At 67.3% G+C, this 22,675-nt stretch overlaps 1 protein-coding gene across 3 annotated transcripts; it reads right to left on the bottom strand.

Moving 5' to 3' along the window:
- Positions 1 to 174: 174 nt before the first annotated feature.
- Positions 175 to 22,347, bottom strand: ERBB3 (erb-b2 receptor tyrosine kinase 3). Of its 3 annotated transcripts, none has more exons than XM_085041099.1 (28): positions 22,168 to 22,347; positions 18,597 to 18,748; positions 17,618 to 17,804; positions 16,524 to 16,649; positions 15,985 to 16,050; positions 15,798 to 15,916; positions 14,803 to 14,944; positions 14,613 to 14,726; positions 14,419 to 14,539; positions 14,225 to 14,298; positions 14,036 to 14,126; positions 12,484 to 12,683; positions 11,591 to 11,723; positions 11,069 to 11,159; positions 10,831 to 10,985; positions 10,494 to 10,547; positions 10,112 to 10,256; positions 9,512 to 9,631; positions 9,227 to 9,325; positions 8,154 to 8,339; positions 7,443 to 7,598; positions 6,442 to 6,517; positions 5,460 to 5,606; positions 4,699 to 4,796; positions 3,589 to 3,744; positions 2,666 to 2,737; positions 1,688 to 1,952; positions 175 to 1,256 (listed from the first exon to the last, which is right to left on the bottom strand). In XM_085041099.1, the coding sequence occupies exons 1-28, from the start codon at positions 22,271 to 22,273 to the stop codon at positions 727 to 729; spliced, it is 3,981 nt and encodes a 1,326-aa protein (XP_084897225.1). In that variant the 5' UTR covers positions 22,274 to 22,347; the 3' UTR covers positions 175 to 726. The 3 variants fall into 3 exon arrangements, with proteins under 3 accessions (XP_084897225.1, XP_084897223.1, XP_084897224.1); XM_085041097.1 differs by having other exon boundaries at positions 3,589 to 3,747; positions 22,168 to 22,346; XM_085041098.1 differs by having other exon boundaries at positions 3,589 to 3,747; positions 10,112 to 10,253; positions 22,168 to 22,346.
- Positions 22,348 to 22,675: the final 328 nt, after the last annotated feature.

Here is a 22,675-nt window from a genome sequence, read left to right as displayed (position 1 = left end):
GGGAGCGGTCACTGCCCGGGGCTGTCCCTGTCCCCGTCCCTGTCCCCGTCCCTGTCCCTGTGCCACCCACCGCCCCCAGCCCCGCCACTGCCCCCGCTCCCCGGCCCGGTGTCCCCCGCCCGACCCACGCTCCAGCCCCTCCTTGACCCCTCCGAGCCGCAGCACCGACGCGTTTATTCAAATTCCTTTATTTTTATCAATCCCGCGCGACCCCCGGGGCCGGGGGCGATCCCTGAGCGAGGGGTCCCACCCCATCAACCCGGGCACCCCCGAAAACACCGGGGAAAACACCCCAGAAAGAGATTCCGGGGGGCGAATCCCCCAAAACCCCCGGGGATGGGGGGCACACCCCCAAACCTTCACTCCGGTTCCAGCAGGGAATGGGCAAACCTGAAAAATGAGTCTGGGGTCCTTCAGAAATCCCGCCTGACCTCGTCTGCAGCCCCGGGCGGGGACCCCCCGAGGCACCCCCGGGATTTGGGGAGCCCCTTCGGCGGGGCGGGGGGCAAGGAAACGACGGCAGGGGGACTCGGGGGGTCTGCGCCGCCCCCTGCCCCGCTCGGCGCGCTCAGGCTCAGCCCCCCTTCACCGCCGCACCCCAAAAACACAGGGGCGGTGGTCGCAGGCGCCCCCCGAGGGGCTGAGACCCCCAACCCCCGCCCTCCCCGGGGAGGGGGCGATCCTTCATTTCCAGTGTGAGCCCCCCGAGGGGGTCCCGCGGGTCCCCTACGTCCGCTGGGCATCGGCCTTGGCGAAGAGGCGGCTGTGCCAGTAGTCGGGGTTGTCGAAGGCGCAGTCCGAGGCTTCCAGGCTCCGCAGGGGCTTCATGCCGGGGCAGCCGGGGCAGCGCGGGCTCAGCACGGCCTCCATCTCCTCGTAGCCCTGCTCCTCCTCCGGGCCCTCCGCCGCCCGCATGTCGGTGTAGCCGTCGTGCCGCGGGGGTCCCGGGGGTCTCGGCTCGCCGCCGGGCTCGCTGCCCAGCGAGCGGCTCAGCCGCGGCTGCTTGTTCATGTACTCGTAGTCCTCCTCCTCCGCCCCGGCCGCCTCCTCGTCCTCGTCCTGCGGCCACCCCCGGCCCTGGGGGGCACCCGGGGGTCCGCCCGGCTCCGAGCCCACCTCCATGTACTCGTAGCCCAGCTCCTCCAGCGAGGCCGGCCGCGGTTGGGGGGCTCCCGGTGCTCCCCCCGGCCGCCGGTTCATGTACTCGTACTCCTCCTCCTCCGGCTCGGGCACCGAGCCCCCGGCAGGGTCTGCGTCTGGGGGCGGAGGGGGGTCAGACCTCGGCCAGAGCCCCCCAGACCCCCACCGGGGCTCCCCTCGCTCCCCCCTGAATTTGGGGAGAGTCCTAGGTGGATCCATCCCACCCCAAAACCCTCATCCCCTAAAAGATTATCTCCCCACCCCAAACGCGCAGGGATGGATTCCCCTATTCTCCCCCAAAACAGGGGGTTATCCCCCCACCCTACAACCACAGGAGCCTCCCAGCCCCTCAACCCCAACCCCATTAGGATTGGACCCCCCCTGGCCCGCGGAACCCAAAGGAACCCAATCCCATTAGGATGGGACCCTCCCGGGATCAACCCCCGCGCCCCTCCGAGGGTCTCCAGCCGGACAGACCCCCTCCCCAAGCCCCCCGCGGCCGGGGGCAGCCCCCAGCCCCGCTCCGAGGCCACAGCCCCCCTCTCACCGCGGTGGGCGCAGTTTGGGGTCACGTAGCCGTTGGGATCCTCCTCGCTGCCGTCGGAGCCGGGGGGCGGCGGGGGGAGACTCTCCCGCTGCGACAGGTAGGCGCTGTCCCCCCGCGAGCGCAGGCTGCGGCACAGGCTGCCGGACAGCGAGCCCCCCTCGCCCAGCTCCAGCTCCGAGGCTGTGCCGCGACCCTCGGACGATTCGGACACTGTCCGGCCCAGCGACTCCTGCCGGCTGCGCCGCAGCGGCCGCGACAGTCCGGCCTGGGGACAGGGGGACACCGGGAGTGAGGGGGGACAGCGGGAGTGAGGGGGGGCAGCGGGAATGGAGGGGGTGGATTTCAATAGGAGCCCAAACCCGGCCTGGGACACCGGGGGGACACGGTGGGGACACAAGGAGTAAGCGGGGGAAACCCCAACTGGACCCAAAGCCCGGCCGGGGGACACTGGGGACACCAGGAGTGAGGGGTGGGACACCAACCGGACCCCAAACCCGGCCTGGGGACAGTGGGGACACCGGGAGTGAGGGGTGGGACACCAACAGAACCCCAACCCTGCCCCGGGACCCCCAGCCCTTGGGGACAGTGGGGCTGAAGGAGGGGACCCAACCCCCCCTCACTGCCACCCCATGGCCACCGATCTGCCTCGCCCCACTTTGGGGGACACGAGGTTGAACTGGGGACCCAAAACTGCCTCACTGCCACCCCAAAGCCGCCCCTTCGCACCCCCCACGCTTGGGGACACGGCGGTGAAGGGGACAGTCCTGCGGACCCCAACCCCACACTGCCACCCCAAAGCCACCACTTCCCCTCCCGTGTCCCACTTTGTGTCCCCGCCCTGGCACTCCACGGTCACCCCCCGAGCCCCCCTGAGCCCCCCTGAGCCCCCCGAGCCCCCCGAGCCCCCTGAGCCCCCTGAGCCCCCCTGAGCCCCCCGAGCCTCCCTGAGCCCCCCGAACCCCCTGAGCCCCCCGGTACCTGTCGGGCGCAGCCGAGGCCAGGTTGGTTCATCGGGATGTACCCGGCGGGGGGGCTGAGCAGGCTGGGGCTCTGCGGGGACACGGCAGGGCTGGCACCGGGCACCGGGCACGGGGACACGGGGACATGGGGATATGGGGACACGGGGACACGGGGATATGGGGATATTGGGACACGGGGACATGGGGAGGGGGCGATGGGGAGGGGGCGATGGGGAGGGGGCGCTGCAGGGCTTGGCTCCAGATCCCACCCCTGTGGGGGGCTTGGGGCTGGGAGACCTTGTGGCACATCCCGGGACACCGTGTGACATCCCGGGACACCGTGTGACATCCCGGGACACCGTGTGACATCCTGGGACACCGTGTGACATCCCGGGACACCGTGTGACATCCTGGGACACCGTGTGACATCCCAGGACTCTGTGTCCCCTCCCTGCCCTGTGCCACATCCCAGGACCTTGTGTCACACCCCAGGACGCCGTGTCCTGTCCTGGGACCCTGTGCCACCACCCTGTTCTGTGCCACATCCAGGGACCCCGTGGGACATCCCAGGACCTCATGTCACATCCCAGACCCCCGTGTCACACCCTAGGACCTCGTGTGACAACCCCAGGACCTCATGTCACCCCCCAGGAGCCCGTGTGACCCCCTGGGATCCCATGTCACATCCCAGGACCTTGTGTCACCCGCAGGACCTTGTGTCACCACCCAGGACCCCGTGTCACCCCCCGGACCCTGTGTCACCGCTCAGGCCCCCCTGTCACACCCCAGGACCTCGTGTCACTGCTCAAGAACCCGTGTCACCCCCCAGATGCCCATGTCACCCTCCAGGACCTTGTGTCACCCCCCAGGACCTTGTGTCACATCTCAAGACCCCGTGTCACCCCCAGCCCGCCGCCCCCCAGCCCCTCCCGGGGGTCTCACCCTGGCGCAGCTGCCCCTGGCGCGGGTGGGGCAGAGCGCGGGGCTGAGGCCGAAGGACACCTCCAGCTCCTCCTCCTCCTCCAGCTCCAGCGTCTCCACCTCGTCCAGCTCCTTGTCGCTCAGGGTGGGGGGCTCGCCGGGGGGCGCCGCGCTCTCCTGCTGCGGGGGGCGGGAGGGGGTTAGGGGGGTTAGGGGGGTCTCGGGTCAGGGCTGGGGGCTCACCTGGATCGCCAGGTGGGATGTGGGGGTTTTGGGGTCTCTGGGGGCTCTGGGGCTCACCACCCATGGGAGGGTTTGGGGGCTCTGGGGGCTCACTCACCTTGATCGCCAGGTAGCACTGGGGGTCCCGGGTCAGGGAGGGGATTTGGGGGGCTCTGGGAGGGTCTAGGGGGCTCAGGGGTCCTGGGGGTCTCAGGGGTCTCACCTGGATCACCAGGCCATGTGGTGGATCCTGGGTCAGGGCTGGGGGAGTCTGGGGGATTTGGGGGTCTCTGAGGCTCACCTTGATGACCAGGTAGTGCGGGGTCTCAGGTCGGGTCTGTGGGGTTTGGGGGGCTCTGGGAGGGGTCTAGGGAGTCTCTGGGGAGCTCAGGGGGTGTCACCTTGATGACCAGGTAACGTGGTGGATCCCAGGTCAGGGCTGGGGGATTTGGGAGGATCTGGAGGGTCCTCTGAGAGGCTCACCTTGATGACCAGGTAGTGCGGGAGGTCTCAGGTCAGGTCTGTGGGGTTTGGGGGCTCTGGGAGGGTCTAGGGGGTCTCTGGGGGGCTCAGGGGTCTCACCTACACCACCCCACCCCCCAAACTGACGACCAGGTAGCATGGTGGGTCTCAGGTCAGGGTTGGGGGGTTTGGGAGGCTCTGGAGGGTCCTGGGGGGCTCAGGAGTCTCACCTTGATGACCAGGTACTGCGGCGGGTCTTGGGTCAGGTCTGTGGGGTTTGGGGGGCTCTAGGAGGGTCACCCTCTGGGGGGCTCTGGGGGTCTCAGGGGTCTCACCTTGATGACCAGGTAGTGCAGGGGGTCTCGGGTCAGGGCTGAGGGGGTTTGGGAGGCTCTGGGAGGGTCTGGGGGGTCTCTGGGGGGTCTCTGGGGGTCTCAGGGGTCTCACCTTGATGACCAGGTACCGCGGCGGGTCTCGGGCCATGCGGGTGAATTCGTTCGCCAGCTCCTTGAAGGTTGGGCGAATGTTCTCGTCGATCATCCAGCCTGGGGGGGAGCGGGGTCAGTGGGGACATGGGGACACGGCCACGGGGTCAGTGGGGACATGGGGACATGGCCCCGGGGGTGGGGACACGGTCAGAACCCTGCATGGGGATGGGGACAGGGCTGGGACCCTGCCGGGGACAGAAACAGGACCCCGCCAGCTCCGGGGACAGCGTGGGGACAGCCCTGGGGACAGCTCTAGGGACAGCTCTGGGGACAGCTCGGGGACAGCTTTAGGGACAGCTCGGAGACAGCTCTAGGGACAGCTCTAGGGACAGCTCGGGGACAGCTCTGGGGACAGCTCCGGACCCCGCTCAGCCCTGGAGACAGCTCTAGGACAGCCCTGGGGACAGCTCTGGGGACATCTTGGGGACAGCTCGGGGACAGCTCGAGGGACAGCTCGGGGACAGCTCTAGGGACAGCTCAGGGACAGCTCCGGACTCTGCTCAGCCCTGGAGACAGCTCGAGGACAGCTCTGGGGACAGCTCTAGGGACAGCTCGGGGACAGCTTTAGGGACAGCCCCGAGGACAGCTTTAGGGACAGCTCTAGGCACAGCTCGGGGACAGCTCCGGACCCCGCCCAGCCCTGGGGACAGCGCGGGGACAGCTCGGGGACAGCCCTGGGGACAGCCCTGGGGACAGCTCGGGGACAGCGGCCGCACTGACATTTGACCATGACCATGTAGACGTCGATGGTGCAGATGTGAGGCTGCGACAGTCGCTCTCCCTTCTCCAGCAGGTCAGGAACTTCCGCCAGCCGGATCCCCGAGTATGGCTCTGCGCCGAACGTCATCATCTCCCAGAGTGTCACCCCTGCGGGGACAGCCGAGTGACACCGGGACACGGGGGACAGCCGAGTGACACTGGGACATGGGGGACACAGGGGACAGCCGAGTGACACCGCGACACGGGGGGACAGCCGAGTGACACCGGGACACGGGGGACATGGGAACATGGCAGGGGACATGGGAACACAGAGGGGCATGGGGAACAAGGGGACAACACAGGGACATGGGGGGACACAGGGGGACGCGGTGGGGACATGGGGAGACACAGGGGGACAGGGGACACATGGGGAGCAAAGGGGCACTGGGGACATGGGGACAGCATGGGGACACGGGAGGGGACACAGAGGGGGACAGGAGGGGACATGGAGGGAGACGGCAGGGCCATGGGGGACACGGGACAGGGGGGGACACAGGGGACATGGGGGAACACACGGGGGACATGGGGAGGACATGGGGTGACATGGAGGGACAGAGGGGGTGACACAGGTGGACACACAGGGGGAGACGGGGGGACATAGGGGACACACAGGGGCCACAGAGGGACACAGGAGGGACACAGGAGGGGCACAGAAGGGACACAGGGGGACACACAGGGGACACAGGAGGGACACAGGGGTCACACAGGGGACACACAGGGGACACGGAGAATACACAGGAGGGACACAGGGGGACACACAGGGGTCACACAGGGGACACACAGGGGACACGGGAGGGCACGGGGAAACACACAGGAAGACATGGGGGGACACAGGGGATAGAGGGGACACGCAGGTGACACAGGGACACACAGGTGACACAGGGGGACACACAGGGACACACAGGTGACACAGGGACACGCAGGTGACACAGGGCTCTCTCACCGTAGCTCCAGACGTCGCTCTGGTGGGTGTACTTGCCGAAGTGAATGCTCTCCAGGGCCATCCACTTGATGGGGGTCTGCGGGAAAGGGGACAGTGGGACACGGGGACAAGGGGGGGACACCCCACGGGGCAGGGGACACGATCCCAGGGGTCCCAGGGGTGTAGGACCCTGCGTGACATCCTGGGACCCCGTGTGACGTCCTGGGACCCCATGTGATGTCCTGGGACCCTTTGTCCTGCCACCTCCCAGGACTCCGTGTCACATCTCAAGACCCCGTGTGACCTCCCAGGACACTGGGGATGGAGGGAATGGTGGCACAGAAGGGATGGGACATCCCAGGACACTGGGGACAGGAGGAGATTGGGGTTCAGGGTGTCCTGGAGGTGCAGGACAGGAGGCACGGAGGGGATGTGACATCCCTGGGGACAAAAGGGGACAACAGTTGGGGTCCTGGAAGTGCAGGACAGGCAGAACAGAGGTGATGGGACATCCTTGGGCACTGGGAATATGGAAAATATGGGATTTGGGGGATCCCAGGGGTCTTGGAAATGTGGGACAGGTGGCACAGAGCGGGTGGGACATTCCTGGGGACAAAAGGGGATGGGATTTGGGGCCCTGGAGGTGCAGGAGAGACAGAACAGCGGGGATGGGACATCCCTGGGGACACAAAGGGATGGGATTTGGGGCCCTGGAGGTGCAGGACAGGCAGAACAGAGGGGATGGGACATCCCTGGGGACACAAAGGGATGGGATTTGGGGTCCTGGAGGTGCAGGAGAGACAGAACAGCAGGGATGGGACAACCCTGGGCTCTGGGGACACAAAGGGAATGGGATTCAGAGGGTCCCAGGGGTATGGGGTGGGTGACAAATGGGATTTGAGGGGTCCTGGAGGTGCAGGACAGACCCCAGAGGGGATGGGACATCCCTGGGCTCTGGGATCACGGAGGGGATGGGATTTGGGGGACGGGGTTTGGGTCTGGGGGGACACAGCGGTGCCCACCTTGACCTCGTTGTAGAAATACTTTTTGTCATCAGGGTAGAGCAGGTCGGCGATCCCAAAATCAGCCACCTGGGCCTGGCTGGGGGACTTGAGCAGCACGTTGCGGGCAGCCAGGTTGCGATGGACCATGCGGTGCTCCTCCAGGTAGTACATGCCCTGGGGAACGGGGAGCAGGGTCAGCGGTGCCAGGGAGGGCAGGAAAACTTTCCCATTGTGTCTCATCCCATCCCATAAATGCCATAAATCCTATCCCATCTCATCCCATCCCATAAATCACATAAATCCCATAAATCCCATCCATTCCCACCCCATAAATTCCATAAATCCTATCCCATCCCATCCCATCAATGCCATAAATGCCATAAATACCATAAATTCCACCCCATCCCATCCATTTCCACCCCACAAATGCCATAAATCCCGCTCATCCCATCCCATCCATCCCATAAATCCCATATCCCATCCCATCCATCCCCATCCCACAAGTGCCATAAATCCCATCCCATCTCATTCCATAAATCCCACCCATCAATGCCATCAATGCCATCCCATCCCATCCCATCCCATCCCATCCCATCCCATCCCATCCCATCCCATCCCATCCCATCCCATCCCATCCCATCCCATCCCATCCCTGTTCCTATCCATCCCATCCCATAAATCCCATCCCATCCCATAAACCCCAAACCCCAAAACCCCGGTGGTCCTGACCTTGGCCACCTGCACGGCCCAGTTGAGCAGCAGCTGTGGCCCGATGGCCGCGCGGTTCTTGCGCACGTAGTCCAGCAGGGAGCCGAGGGGCAGCAGCTGAGTGACCAGCTGGAGCTGCGGCCCGGGACAGAGCCCGAGCAGCCGGACAACGTGGGAGTGCTCCAGGCTGCCCATGGCCAGCATGTGCTGCCGTGGGGTCAGTGACAGTCAGTGTCCCTGGACACCCCTGGGATCCCCAGGACCCACAGAGTCACCCCCAGGTCACCACGGGACACCCCATGCCAGGACAGAGCCCGAGCAGCCAGACAATGTGGGATTGCTCCAGGCTGCCCATGGCCAGCATGTGCTGCACTGGGGGGACAGTGTCACCACCCCTGGGACCCCCAGAGTCACCCTCGGGACCCCTGGAACTCCAGAGCCACCCTAATGTCACCCCCAGGTCACCACGGGACACCCCATGCCAGGACAGAGCCCCAGCAGCCGGACAACGTGGGAGTGCTCCAGGCTGCCCATGGCCAGCATGTGCTTGGGGGGACAGTGACAGTCAGTGTCCCCGGACACCCCCAGGACCCCCAGAGCCACCCCCAGAAACCCCTGGACACTCCTGGCCCTGGGCAGAGCCCGAGCAGCTGGACGATGTGCGAGTGCTCCAGGCTGCCCATGGCCAGCATGTGCTGCTATTGTGGGGACAGTGTCACCACCCCCGGGACTGGGGGGACCCTCGGAGCCACCCACGGGTCAGCCCTGGACAGTCCCAGCACCCCCTGGCCCGAGGAGGACATGTGGAGCACCCCTGGACACTTCTGAAACCCCTCGGCCTGCGGGAGACCCCCAGAGTGCCTCCAGAGCACCCCTGGGACCCCCCGGGCCTGGGGGAGACCCTGCAGCCACCCTGGAGACCCCCAGACATCCCTGGGACCCCCTGGCCTGAGGGAGACCCTGGAGACACCCCGAGAGCAGCCTCAGGAACACCCCCCAGCCCCGGGGGGACCCCAGAGTCTCCACAGAGCCCCACAGAGCCACCCGAGCCCCCGAGCCCCCCAGAGCCCCCCGAGTCCCCCACTGGCACTCACATCGGTGACGGCGTGGAAGGATTGCTGCCCACTCCAGTCCTGGATCACCTTGATGCTCACCGGGATCTTGATGGAATCCCCGTCTGGGATCCAGATACCCTGCGGGGTGAGGTGGGATTGATGGGATTGATGGGGTGGGATTTATGGGATGGGATGGGATGGGATGGGATGGGATGGGATGGGATGGGATGGGATGGGATGGGATGGAATTTCTGGAATTTCTGGGATGCAATGGGATGGATTGGGATGGGATGGCACCCCAGCCCCCTCCCCAAATCCGCTCACCTTGTGCACAGTGCCGAAGACACCAGAGCCCAGAACCTTGAGGCGCTTCAGCTCTGTCTCCTTGAAGATCCTGCACAGCACCTTGTTGGCTTTTTCACTGGGATCCAGCGGCTCCAGGCTCTGCGGGATCGGGAACGGGATGGGAATGGAGCGGGATGGCAGGGGATGGGGATGGGACAGGGATGGGGACAGGGATGGGGACAGGGAAAGGGAAAGGGACAGAGATGGGGACAGGGATGGGGTGGAACAGGATGGGCAGGGAACAGTGATGAGGACAGGGATGGGGACAGGGATGAGGACACGGATGGGGACAGGGATGGGGACAGTGATGGGGACAGGGATGGGGACAGAGATGGGGACAGTGACGGGGACAGGGATGGGGACAGAAGCAGAGCAGGACGAGGATGGAGAGCGAGTGGGACGGAAGCAGGCAGAGGGGACAATGCGGGATGCAGACAGATGGGGACAGACGGGAACAGGGCCGGGCAGGGATGGACATGGCTCCGGCCAGGCCGGGCACGGGAATGGCTGGGGACAGGTGTCACCCCCTCCCCGCCACCCCGGGACCCCCCGAGACCCCCGGGACCCCCCGGCTCTGACCTCCCCCCGCTCCAGGTAGCGCCGCATCGCTCTCTTCTTCTGGATCTTCTTGCCGCGCCAGTAGAGCAGCGCCAGCAGCACCAGCGAGCACGAGAGGAACACCGCCCCGACCGCCAGCACTGCCACCAGCGTGGGGGCGCGCCTGCTGGGCGACACGGGACACCGCCATGGGGACACGGGACAGGGGAACGGGGCTCAGCTCGGGACCCGCCAGGTCCCACCAGGTCCCCACTCCTGGCCCTGGGGACGAGCCCCAAGCCCGGGCTGGCGGGCACGACACGGCACGGGATGTCCCCGCAGCCCCCCGGTATGTCCCCGCACCCCTAGGATGTCCCCGCAGTCCCCCAGGATGTCCCCAAGCCCCCGGATGTCCCCCCCGTACCTGGACACGGGCAGAGGGTCCCCCAGGCAGTCCCGCAGCAGCGGCCCCACACACCTGCGGGGATGGAGATCGGGGTCAGCCGGGGTGAGACCCCCAGCGGGACCCCCAGACCCCCAACCTGCCCCAAATGGGGTCTCAGGACCCCCATCCTCCCCCCCAGCGGGATCCTGACCTCCCCAGGATGCCCTCGAGACCCCCAACCTCCCCAAAATGATATCTCGGGACCCCCAACCTCCCCACCCGCGGGGTCCTGGTACCCCACCCTGTCCCAAATGGGGTCCGTGGTCCCCCACCCTGTCCCCAGTGGTGTCCGCGGTGTCCCCCGGCCCGGACCCACCCGCGGGTGCAGTTCTCGTGGCACGGTCTGCACTCGCGGCTGCCGTCGGGGAATTTGTAGATCGGGCCGCGCTCGCCCAGCACTCCGTCGGGACATCGCTCCACGCAGTGCGGCCCGTCGCGATAGTGCGCGCAGCGCGTGCACGTGTCCGCGCCCTGCCGGGGGAGCGGGACGCGTGTGGGGACCCGCGGCGGTGGCAATGTCGCCGCTGTCCCCGCGGGTCGCGGCCGCGCCGTACCGAGCCGTTGCAGGTGGCGCCGCCCTCGATGCGCTCGCACTCGGGGTGACACTCGGAGCATTCGCCGTCCTGGGAGAATTCCCGCGTGTCCCTGCGGAGCGGGCAGGGTCACCGAGCTGGCTCGGCGGCGACAGGGACACCCCGGGGTCCGGACAGGGTCACCGAGCACGCCCGGCCGTGACAGTGCCACCCCGGGGTCCGCAGAAGTGTCCAAACCACCCTGGGGTGCTCCTGCCAGTCTGTCCCACCCCGGGACCACCCCGCCATGCCCACCCCACCCCAGTGTCACCTCGCCACGCCCACTCCACTGCTGACCCCACTGCCCACCCCGGGGGTCACTCCCACCCCGTGCCCACCCTGGGGTCGATCTCCCACCCCGTGCCCACGCCGGTGGTCTCTGCATCGCCCCCCTTGTCCCCCTTGCCCTCCATATCCCCCCTTTCCCCCGTGCCCCTCGTGCCCCCCATACCCTCTGTGTTCCCCACACCCCCGATGCCCCCCGTGCCCCCCGTGCCCGCTGACCCCTCGGTGAAGCGGCAGGTGGACACGCAGACGCCCCTCCGGCTGTAGTAGCGGCAGGACAGGCACTGCCCAGGCCCAGGACCCCAGCAGCCCTCGGCCGAGCACAGCGGGTCACACACCTTCCCCTCTTGCTCTGCGGGGGGACACGGGGGGCTCCGAGTGGGTCTGGGGGTCACCGACCCCTGGAGGGACAGGGGGGTTCGGGGCAGGGTTGGGGGTCACCCTCCATGGGGTCAGGGTGGGTCTGGGGGTCGCCTGGTCTCGGAGGGACAGGGCGTCTCTTGCGGAGTCTGGGTGTCCCCAAGAGGTCCCCGAGGGGTCCCACAGCCCCTCCCTGGCAGGACAGATGGGGGTGACCTCAGTGCGGGATCCACGGGTCCCCATGTCCCCTTCCCTATGGGATGGCCGGGGAGGGTCTTATTGCAGGGTCGGGGGGTCCTTGGGGGGTCCCACACCCCCTCCCTGGAGGGACAGACAGGGTGATCTCAGTGCGGGATCCGGGGGTCCCTGTGTCCCCTTCCCCATGGGATGGACGGGGGATCTCTCATGGGGTCTGGGGGTCCCGGGGGTGTCCCACATCCCCTCCCTGGCGGGACAGACAGGGTGATCTCAGTGTGGGATCCAGGTGTCCCTGTGTCCCCTTCCCTATGGGATGGATGGAGGATCTCAGTGTGGGATCCAGGAGTCCGTCCCCGTGTCCCCTTCCCCATGAGATGGACGGGGGCTCTCCCGGGGGTCCCGGGGTGTCCCACACCCCCTCCCTGGCGGGACAGACAGGGTGATCTCACTGCAGGATCCGGGGGTCCCCGTGTCCCCTTCCCCATGGGGTAGCCGGGGGTTCTCCCGGGGGTCCGGGGGTGTCCCACATCCCCTCCCCATCCCGCCGCACGCACGGCACTTGCTGCGGGGCCGGTTGTTGCGGATGTCGAGGTCGGCGCGGCTGCGGCTGAGCGCGGCCCAGTGCACGGTGTGCAGGAAGCACAGCCGCCGGTTCTCCGTGATGTACACGCGGCCCGCGCTCACCTCCCGCAGCGAGCGCAGCCCCAGCGAGGTCACGTTCTCGTTCTTCATGATCAGCAGCGAGAAACCTCGGCTGCGGGATGGGGGAATGAGCGCGGGGAGAGGGGAACGGGAGGGAGGGAGGGGAACCGGGAGGGATCCGGGAGGGAGGGGAATGCTCCAGGAATGCTACGGGATTGCTCCGAGAGTGCGGGGAATGGTTGGGGAATGCTCGGGGAATGCTTGGGGTGCGCTCCGGGAGCTGCTCGGGGACTGAGGGGATGAGCAGGGAATGCTCCGGGAGTGAGTGGAATGTTCCGGGAGCTGCTCAGGGAGTGAGGGGAATGCTCTGGGAATGCCTGGGGAGTGCTCCGGGAGCTGCTTGGGGTGCTGGGGATGCTCCGGGAGTGAAGGGAACGCTCGGGGAGTGCGGGGAATGCTCCGAGAGTAGGGGATGAGGTAGGAATGAGAGGATGCTCCGGGAGTGCTCGGGGAATGGTTGGGGAGTGCTCCGGGAGCTTTCGGGGAGTGAGCGGAATGCTCCGGGAGTGAGGGAATGCTCTGAGAATGCTCTGGGAGCGCTCCGGGAGCTGCTCGGGGAATGCCTGGGAGGTGCTCCGGGAGCTGCTCGGGGAGCTGAGAATGCTCCGGGAGTGGGTGGAATGCTCGGGGATTCTCCGGGAGCTGCTCGGGGAGTGAGGGGAGCCGGGAGGGATCCGGGAGTGCTGCGGGAGTGAGGGGATGCTCGGGGATTCTCCGGGAGCTGCTCGGGGAGTGAGGAGATGATCAGGGAGCTGCTCCGGGAGCCGGGAAACCCTCCGGGAATGAGGGGATGCTCCGGGAGTCGGGAATTGTTCCTGGAGCCAGGGAATGACCCGGGAGCTGGGAAGTGCTCCGGGAGCTGGGGGTGAACCGGGAGGATGAGCCGGGAGGATGAGCCGGGAGCCGGGAATGCTCCGGGAGCTGCTCCGGGAGCGGTGGAGGGGAAGCTCCGGTAGCGGGGGGGATGATCCGGGAGTCGGGAATGATCCGGGAATGCTCCGGGAGCAGGAGGAAGGGAAGGAGGGAAGGTCCCGAGGGAATACGGGTACAAGGACATGGGGAGGGGGAGTGCCGGGAGGAGCAGGGAGGCGGGGATGGGGAAAACGGGGAATTCAGGGGTTGGGAGTGACGGGGCAGTGCTGGGATTGGGGCAGAGGGGAGTTCAGGGATTGGGGGAAATGGGAAATTCAGGATTAGGGATGACAAGGGATTCAGGGATTAGGAAAGAGGGAAATTCCAGGATTGGGAATGACGGGGAGGGGGTGCAGGACCCTTGGCAGGGGTTAGGGATGATGGGGAATTCAGGGATTAGGGAAAACAGGGAATTCAGGGATTAGGAAAGAGGGGAATTCAGGAATTGGGGATGACCGGGAGGGGCTGCAGGACCCTCGGCAGGCTCCTCACTTGTACAGGCTCCGGCCGCCGATGGTCTCCAGGTTGGAGAAGACGCTGAAGTTGTGCATGTGCTTGGGCCAGGACTGGATGTTCAGGTACCCTGCGGGGACACGGCGGGCTCAGGGTGGGCTCAGGGGTCCCGCGGGGGTCCCGGGGGGGTCCCGGGGGAGTCTCAGTGCCCCCAGCCCCACTCCTCACCCGTGATCTCCCGCACCGTCCGGAACACGTTCAGCTTCTCGGGGTCCAGCGCCGAGATGTTGCGCCAGGGATCCCTGCGGGGTTGGGCTGTCAGCGGGGCTGCGAGGGGGCTGTGCCCCCCGAGACCCCCCAAAGCCCCCCAGATCCTGGGGATCGCTCCCCCCCGAGCCCCCCAAACGCCCCCCATCGCTCACCCCTCCAGGCCGGTGATGAGGAAGTCGAGGTTGCCCAGGATCTTGGTGCAGTTGATGAAGGTGTCGATGTTGCTCGAGTCCACCGTCTGGTATTTGCTGCCGGCGCCGGTGCCCTCGCAGGCTGTGGGGGGCGGGCAGGGGGTCAGCGGGGCTCCGGCCATCCCCCAGCCCCTCGGGGACCCCCAGCCCCGTACCCTTGGGGCACAGCCCGGCGCACGGCTCGCAGATCTTCAGCCCGTTCTTCTCCACCTCCATCTTGTCGTTGGGACAGGCGCGCACACAGGAGCTCTGGTCCACCACGAAGTTGTCTGGGGGACACCCTGGGGGTCACCGCGAGTCCCCCCGGGACCCCAAACCCCCCAAACCCCCCAAATCCCGACTCACGAGGGCATTCCCGCACGCAGACCCCCCCGTATTGGTACTTGGTGTCGGGGTTGGGCTCCAGCTGGAAGGTCAGCTTGTTGTAGATGAGAGGCTGAGGGCACAGCGGGACACAGGAGCCACTGTCGTTGAAGTGCCGGCAGGCCTGGGGGACAGAGGGACATGGGATGGACATGGGATGGACAGATGGACATGGGATGGATATGGGATGGACATGGGATGGACAGGGATGGACACAGCAGGACACAGGAGCCACTGTCATTGAAGTGCCGGCAGGCCTGGGGGACAGAGGGACAGATGGACATGGGGTGGACAGATGGACATGGGATGGATATGGGATGGACATGGGATGGACATGGGATGGACAGATGGACATGGGATGGATATGGGATGGACAGAGAGATGGACACAGGGAGGGACAGATGGACACGGGATGGACACAGGGATGGACACAGGGAGGGACACAGCGGGACACAGGAGCCACTGTCGTTGAAGTGCCGGCAGGCCTGGGGGACAGAGGGACATGGGATGGACATGGGATGGACAGAGAGATGGACACAGGGAGGGACAGATGGACATGGGATGGACACAGGGATGGATGCAGGGATGGACAGAGAGATGGACATGGGATGGACACAGGGAGGGACACAGCAGGACACAGGAGCCACTGTTGTTGAAGTGCCAGCAGGCCTGGGGGGACAGATGGACATGGGATGGACAGAGAGATGGACACAGGGAGGGACAGATGGACACGGGATGGACACAGGGATGGACACAGGGATGGGTGGGTGACCCAGGGGTGCTCAGGGATGACCCAGGGGTGGTCGGTGATGACAAGGAGTGGTCAGTGGTCTCAGCCCAAAGCAGTGTGTCCGCAGCGGCCCCGTGCAGCCCCATGAGGGGTCAGTGGGTGACACAGGGGTGCTCAGGGGGGGTCAGTGGGTGACACAGGGGTGACACAGGGGTGACAAGGAGCGGTCAGTGCTGGTGTCACTCACGAAGCAGTGTGTCCGCAGCGGCCCCGTGCAGCCCCCCGCGCACTCCTCATGGCAGCACTCGTTCGGAGCTCTCCCGAAGCAGCGCCCGTTGCACTGCGGGGCGCAGATGGTCTTGGTCACTGCGGGGACACCGTGGGGTCAGCGGGGTGACCGCCCGGCCCAACCCCCCGAGCCCCCCGGTACTCACACTTCTGGCAGTCCTCCGGACCGGGACCCCAGCAGTGACCTCCGCAGCTCTCGTGGCACGGGGGACCTGCGGGGACAGCGGCAGGGTCACCACAGAGTCACCCCAGAGTGACACCAAAGGGACACCAAACCCAGGGGTGTCACCCCAGAGGGACCCCAAACTGAGAGGTGACCCCCCAATGTGACCCCAAGCCCAGGGGTGACCCCAAAGTCCCCCATGACCCCAGGGGTGTCCCACATGCACAGCCCTGGCCGTTGTTCCCAACCTCCCCGTTGTCCCCAAACCCCCCCGATGTCCCTAAACCCGCCAATGTCCCCAAACCCCCTCTGATGTCCCCCAACCCCCTGGTGTCCCCAGCCCCCCAGCATCCCCAAACCCAGGGGTGACCCCAAACCTCCTGGTGTCCCCAGCCTCCCGATGTCCCTAAACCCCCCAATGTCCCCAAACCCCCTCTGATGTCCCCAAACCCCCCATTGTCCCCAAACCCCCCACTGTCCCCAAACCCCGGATGTCCCCAACCCCCCGCTGTCCCCACGCACAGCCCTGGCCGTTGTCCCTCACGAGTGGCTCCTGCCGGGTGTCCCTCATGATGTCCCTCCACTCCACGGTGTCCACGTGGCACAGCTGGGCGTTCTTCTCGATGTACACCCCGCCGGCCAGGATCTCTGGGGACAGGGACAGGGTGACACCGGGACAGGGACAGGGGACACGGGGACAGGGGACGGGGGTGACAGGTGTCCCCTCTCCGTGCTGGCCGCATGGGTGTTCCCATCCCCCCATGATGTCCCCGATGTCCCCAGTGTCCCCAAACCCCTGTGGTGTCCCCACTGGTGAGCTGGTTGAGGCTGAGCTGCAGCGCATAGGTGGCCCCATTCCCCACAGTGTCCCCATGTCCCCATGGGTGTCCCCATCTCCTATGATGTCCCCATCCCCACAGTGTCCCCGTCCCCATGGTCTCCCCGATGTCGCCACAATGTCCCCAGTGTCCCCCGAAGTCCCCACCGGTGAGCTGGTTGAGGTCAAGCTGCAGTGCATGGCTATCTGCATCCCCACAGTGTCCTCATCCCCACGGTGTCCCTGATGTCCCCAGTGTCCCCAAACCCCCGTGATGTCCCCAAATCCCCGCAATGTCCCCACCGGTGAGCTGGCTGAGGCCGAGCTGCCACAGGGCGTGGCACCCATTCTCCATGGGTGTCCCCATTCCCCACAGTGTCCTAATCCCCGTGGTGTCTCCACTCCCTCAATGTCAGCATCCCCACAATGTCCCAATGTCCCCAAACACCCCCAATGTCCCCAAATCCCCCGAAGTCCCCACCGGTGAGCTGGTTGAGGTCAAGCTGCAGTGCATGGGTGTCCCCATTCCCCACAGTGTCCCCATCCCCATGGTGTCCCTGATGTCCCCAGTGTCCCCAAACCCCCGCGATGTCCCCAAACCCCCCGGTGTCCCTAATGTCTCCAAACCCCACAATGTCCCCAAACCCCACAATGTCCCACCGGTGAGCTGGCTGAGGCCGAGCTGCTGCAGGGCGTGGCTGTCCCCATTCCCCATGGGTGTCCCCACTCCCCATGGGTGTCCCCATCCCCACAGTGTCCCCGATGTCCCCAATGTCCCCAACCCCCCCCGATGTCCCACCGGTGAGCTGGTTGAGGCCGAGCTGCCGCAGGGCGTGGGTGGTGTTGGGGTTGTAGTTGAGCAGCACGAAGAGGGCGAATTTGTCCTCGTAGAACTGAGTGCCGCGGATCACCCGCAGGTTCTGCAGCGGCAGCGCCGAGAACACGTTCATGGCGATCAGGATGTAGCCCGTCACCTCCCGGATGGTCTGAGGGGGGACAGAGTGACCCCAAAAATCACCCCAGAGTGTCCCCAAATCCCCTACAGGTCACCTCCCGGATGGTCTGAGGGGGGACAGTGGTCAGGGGGACCCCAAAAATCATCCCAGAGTGTCCCCAAATCCTCCCCAACAGGTCACCTCCCGGATGGTCTGAGGGGGGACAGTGTGACCCCAAAAATCACCCCACAGTGTCCCCAAATGCGCCCCATGTCAACTCCCAGATGGTCTGCAAAGGGCAGGGCTCAGGGTGACCTGAGTGTCCCCAAATGACCCCCCCCGGTCACCTCCTGGATGGTCTGCAAAGGACAGCGGTCAGTGTGACCCCAAAAACCTCCCCAGAGTGTCCCCAGATCCCCCCCATGTCACCTCCCGGATGGTCTGCAAAGGACAGGGGTCAGTGTGACCCTAAAACCCTCTGAGTGTCCCCAAATACACCCCATGTCACCTCCCAGATGGTCTGAGAGTGGACAGGGGTCAGTGTGACCCTAAGAACCCCCAAAGTGTCCCCAAATCCACCCTGGGTCATCTCCCAGATGGTCTGAGGGCAGACAGTGGTCATGGTGGCCCCAAAACCCCATCCAGAGTGTCCCCAAACCCTCCCTAGTGTCCCCAATGGTCTACGGGCAGCGAGGGGTCAGTGTGGCCCCAAAACCCACCCAGAGTGTCCCAAAACCCCCCAGAGTCTCCCCAACCCCCCAAGTGTCCCCAAACCCCCCAGAGTGTCCCCAAGCCCCCCAGAGTGTCCCCAACCCCCCCAGGTGTCCCCGAGGCCGCGGTCACCTGCAGGAAGGACAGGTCCTGGGTGTGGTCGATGAGGACAATCTCCAGGTTGCCCATGACGATCTCGCAGTTGTTGTACATCTTGTGAAGGGTTTGGTATTGGTGCTGCGCGTCGCCTGTCACACTGAGCCCGTTCAGCGTCCCTGCGCACACTGCGGGGACAGGGGACAGGGGACAGGGTCACCAGGGCCACCCTGTCACACTGAGCCTGTTCAGCGTCCCTGCGCACACTGCGGGGACAGGGGACAGGGTCACCAGGGCCACCATGGACACCCCAGAATGGCCACAGCCCATTCAGCATCCCTGTGCACACTGCAGGGACAGGGGACAGGGTCACCGGGACCACCAGGGCCACCTCAGAATGGCCACAGCCCATTCAGTGTCCCTGCACACACTGCGGGGACAGGGTCACCAGGGCCACCAGGGCCACCAGGGCCACCTCAGCATGGCCATGGCCACCTGATCATGCTCAGCCTGTTCAGTGTCCCTGCGTACAGTGCAGGGACAGGGGACAGGGTCACCAGGGCCACCATGGACACCCCAGAATGGCCACAGCCCATTCAGCATCCCTGTGCACACTGCAGGGACAGGGGACAGGGATCAGGGTCACTGGGGCCACCAGGGCCACCTCAGCATGGCCATGGCAAGCTGGTCACACTCAGCCTGTTCAGTGTCCCTGTGCACACTGCGGGGACAGGGGACAGGTCACAGGGGTCACCATGGACACCGCAGAATGGCCACAGCCCATTCAGGATCCCCGGGCACACTGTGGGTACATGGGACATGTCACCAGGGCCACCACAGCCACCATGGCACCGCTGTCATGCTCAGCCCATTCAGTGTCCCCACACACACTGCAGTGACAGGACACAGGTCACCAGGGTCACCATGGACACCCCTGGCATGGCCAGGGCCCATTCAGGATCCCCGGACACACTGCAAGCAGGGGACAGGGTCACCGAGGCCACCGGGGCCACCACAGCATGGCCATGGACACCCCTAGGATGGCCACAGCCCATTCAGTGTCCCCAGGCACACTGTGGCCACCATGGACACCCCCGGGATGGCCACAGCAATGTCCCCTCCAAGCTGGCCAAGTGCTGCACATGGTGGCTACAGTCATGACCCCCATGGTGGCCATGTCACCCCTCCAATGGCCACGTCCTCCCCTTGATGTCCCTGTGTGGTCCCTGTCCACCTGAGCTGGCCATGTCCTCCCCTTGATGTCCAAGGCCCCCACGGTGGCCATGTCACCTCCAAGCTGGCCACGTCCTCCCCTGGATGGCCACAGCAATGTCCCCCATGTGGTCCTTGTCCACTCCAAGCTGGACATGTCCTGCACATGGTGGCCATGGCTCCCATGGTGTCCTTGTCACCTCCCTATGCTGTCCCTGTTCCCTTCACGGTGTCCTTGTCCCTTCCATGCTGTCTCTGTCCCTTCCTTGGTGTCCTTGCCCCCTCCCTGTCTCCCTGTCCCCTCCCTGTCTCCTTGTCCCTTCCATGCTGTCCCTGTCCCCTCTATGGCGTCCTGCCCATGGTGTCCCTGTCCCCTCCCTGTCCCCTCCACGCTGTCCCTGTTTCTTTTCTTCTTTTTCTTTCCCCCCACCCGTCCCCCCAGCCCGTCCCCACCCCGCTGTCCCCCGCGCTGGTGGCAGTGCCGGTGGCGAGCAGCGCCTGTCCTCCCGCCCCGCGGAGCCTCCCTCGCCGCGGCGCTGCCCGAACCGGCCGGGCGAGCCTTGCGCAAGGCGGGAGCCGCGGGCTGCACCCCCCGCCCGCCCCGCCCCGCCACGCCCGCCGGACTTCGGCCCGACCGCCGCCACCGCCCGCCCGAGCCCCGCGGCCACCCCCGGCGTGGGGGGGTCTGGGTCGGGGTCCCCCCGCCCCGCGTGGGCGCACAGAGCCCCCTTTGTTGCCCCGGCGCCGCACAAAGCCGCGATTGTGGTTCGTGGGCACCGAGCCCCCCGAACCGGGACCCCCGGGGGCACGGGGGGTGCGGAGCCCCCCCAGCCGTGACTCAGGCCCCGCGCGGGGGGGTTGCGGTCAAAGGCGGCTTTGTCCGGCCCGGGACCCTCCGGGGGCGGCGGAGCGCGGGCGGCTCGGGGCCCCCCCGGCCGGCAGGGCTATTTTGGAGGAAGGGGCTATAAAAAGGTCCCAGCTGCGGCGGCAGCACCCCCAGCCCGGGGGGAGCGCGGGGGGCCCGGAACGGGGGGTGCCGCGACCCCCGGGAGACACCGGGGAGTCCCCGAGCTGTTGGGGGGCAGAACCCAGGCTCCCCCCCGGATCCTCGCAGCGCTGAACGTGTCGGGGCAGCGCCGGGGAATCGTTACCGGCCGCTCCGAGGGTCTCCCCGGCACGGGGGGCTCGGCTGCACCTGCCCGGGGGGGTCGGGGCTGTGCTGAGCCCCCCCGGGCGCCGCGGCGGCGGAGGCACCGGGCGTTATCAGCGCGGGGCCCCGCTGGCAGCTCCGGCACGTCCGCGCTATCAGCCGCGTGCCACCGCGGCCCCCGGCCCCGCCGCCAGGAATAGCACCGGGGGACCCGGGGGGGCACCGGGGGGGCACCGGGGGGACAGACGCGACCTCCTGCCCTCGGCCCCGCCGGCGGCACAAAGCGGGCTCTGTGCGGCTGGCCCCGGCCCCGAACAAAGGGGGCTCTCAGAGGGGCCGGGGAGCTGCTTTGGGGGGTGCGGAGCTGGGGCTGCTCCCCGCGGTGTCCCCTCGATGTCCCCTCGATGTCCCCGAGCCCCCCGTGGCGTCCCCGAGCCCCCGTGCTGTCCCCTCTCGGGTGGGAGCCCCGTGGGATTTAGACCCCGAGGGTGGCACCGGAGGCGTCGCCGGTGGCACATGGAGCAGGGGACACACCGAGGGGTCCCCCGGTGTCCCCCCGTGTCCCCCGCACCCCCGGGCACCCCCGGGCACCGCCGGCGTTTCGGGGCGACGCCTGCCCCACCTGCGCGTCCAGCCCTCGGTGTTTTTCCTCTGGGGACTGGAAAACAACTCCCGGGCGCACCCGGCCCTTCCGGGGTGCCGGGGGTGCGGCGGGGCCGCGCGGGCAGCCCGGGGTCGCTCCGAGGGTCTCCTCGGCAGGATCCCCCCGGTGCCCCTCGGGGGTCCCTCCCGCCCCCGCCGGATCCCAAAGGCAGCGCCGGGTCCTCACCCCGCAGCCTAAAATTAGCGCGGGCAGCTGCGGGGCCGCAGGTGCCGAGCTCGGGAGGGAGCGCCGAGCCCCGGAACGATCCCCGGGAAAGGGGAACCGAGCCCCGAGCCCGCCGGAGCGGCAGTCCCGGAGGCGCTTTGCCGGTGCCGATCCCCCGGGGCGGTGAGAGTTCTCCCCGCGGGATCCCGGGACGCTCCCGAAGGGGAAGCGGCCGCGGGAATTGTCGGGATCGGATCGGGGCGCGGTACCGGCGGAATCGAAACGCCAGCACCGCCGGGACCCCCGAGCGCTCCCGCCGCTTATCCCGGGACCCCCGGTAGCGCCGGTGTCCCCCCGTTTCCCCCGGTGCCCAATGCCGCCGCTCGGCCCCGGTTCGCCCGGTTCCCCCGCTCCCCGGTGCCGCTGCCGGTGCTCACCTGCCTGCGCGGAGCTGGGCGCGGGGGCGCGGAGCAACAGCAGCAGCAGCAGCAGCAGCGCCCGGGGCCGCTCCCGGGGCCGGTACCGGTGCCGGTGCGGCTCCATCGCGGCTCCGAGCGCGGGGCCCCGGTGGCGGCGGCGGCGCGTGCCCGGGAATGCACCTGGCGCGGGGCCGCGGGGCGGGCGGGGCAGCGCCGGGAACGGGGGGGGAACACCCCGCTCCCCTCCCCGCCCCTCCCCGGACCCGCCCGGGGCGGTGGCACCGGCACCCTCCGCCCCGCCGGGCCGGGCACGGCCGGGATCGGCTCCGTGCGGCACCAGCGCGACACCCCGGCCCGGTCCTGGATCCCCCGGCCCGGTCTTGAGCCCCCCGGCCCGCTCAGGTGAAGCTCAGGTGAAGCCCCGGTGCCCCCCAGCCCGCCCAGGTGAAGCCCCGGTGCCCCCCGGCCCGTTCGGGTGAAGCCCTGGTGCCCCCCAGCCCGCCCAGGTGAAGCCCCGGTGCCCCTC

The sequence above is a fragment of the Lichenostomus cassidix genome, chromosome 29, assembly GCF_008360975.1.
Source record: "Lichenostomus cassidix isolate B80296 chromosome 29, HeHo_3.0, whole genome shotgun sequence".
Taxonomy (NCBI): domain Eukaryota; kingdom Metazoa; phylum Chordata; class Aves; order Passeriformes; family Meliphagidae; genus Lichenostomus; species Lichenostomus cassidix.
The sequence above is the reverse complement of the archived record's forward strand: the minus strand, read 5'-3'. Positions and strand labels throughout refer to the sequence as shown.

Excerpts from the sequence above, each read along its gene's own strand:
- ERBB3 (XM_085041097.1), bottom strand. The coding sequence starts at position 22,273 with ATGGAGCCGCACCGGCACCGGTACCGGCCCCGGGAGCGGCCCCGGGCG. Across the intron at positions 4,797-5,459 it reads CTACATGGTCATGGTCAAAT|GCTGGATGATCGACGAGAAC; the intron begins GTCAGTGCGGCC and ends GCTCCCCCCCAG. Across the intron at positions 1,257-1,687 it reads CCCAAACTGCGCCCACCGCG|ACGCAGACCCTGCCGGGGGC; the intron begins GTGAGAGGGGGG and ends CTCCGCCCCCAG.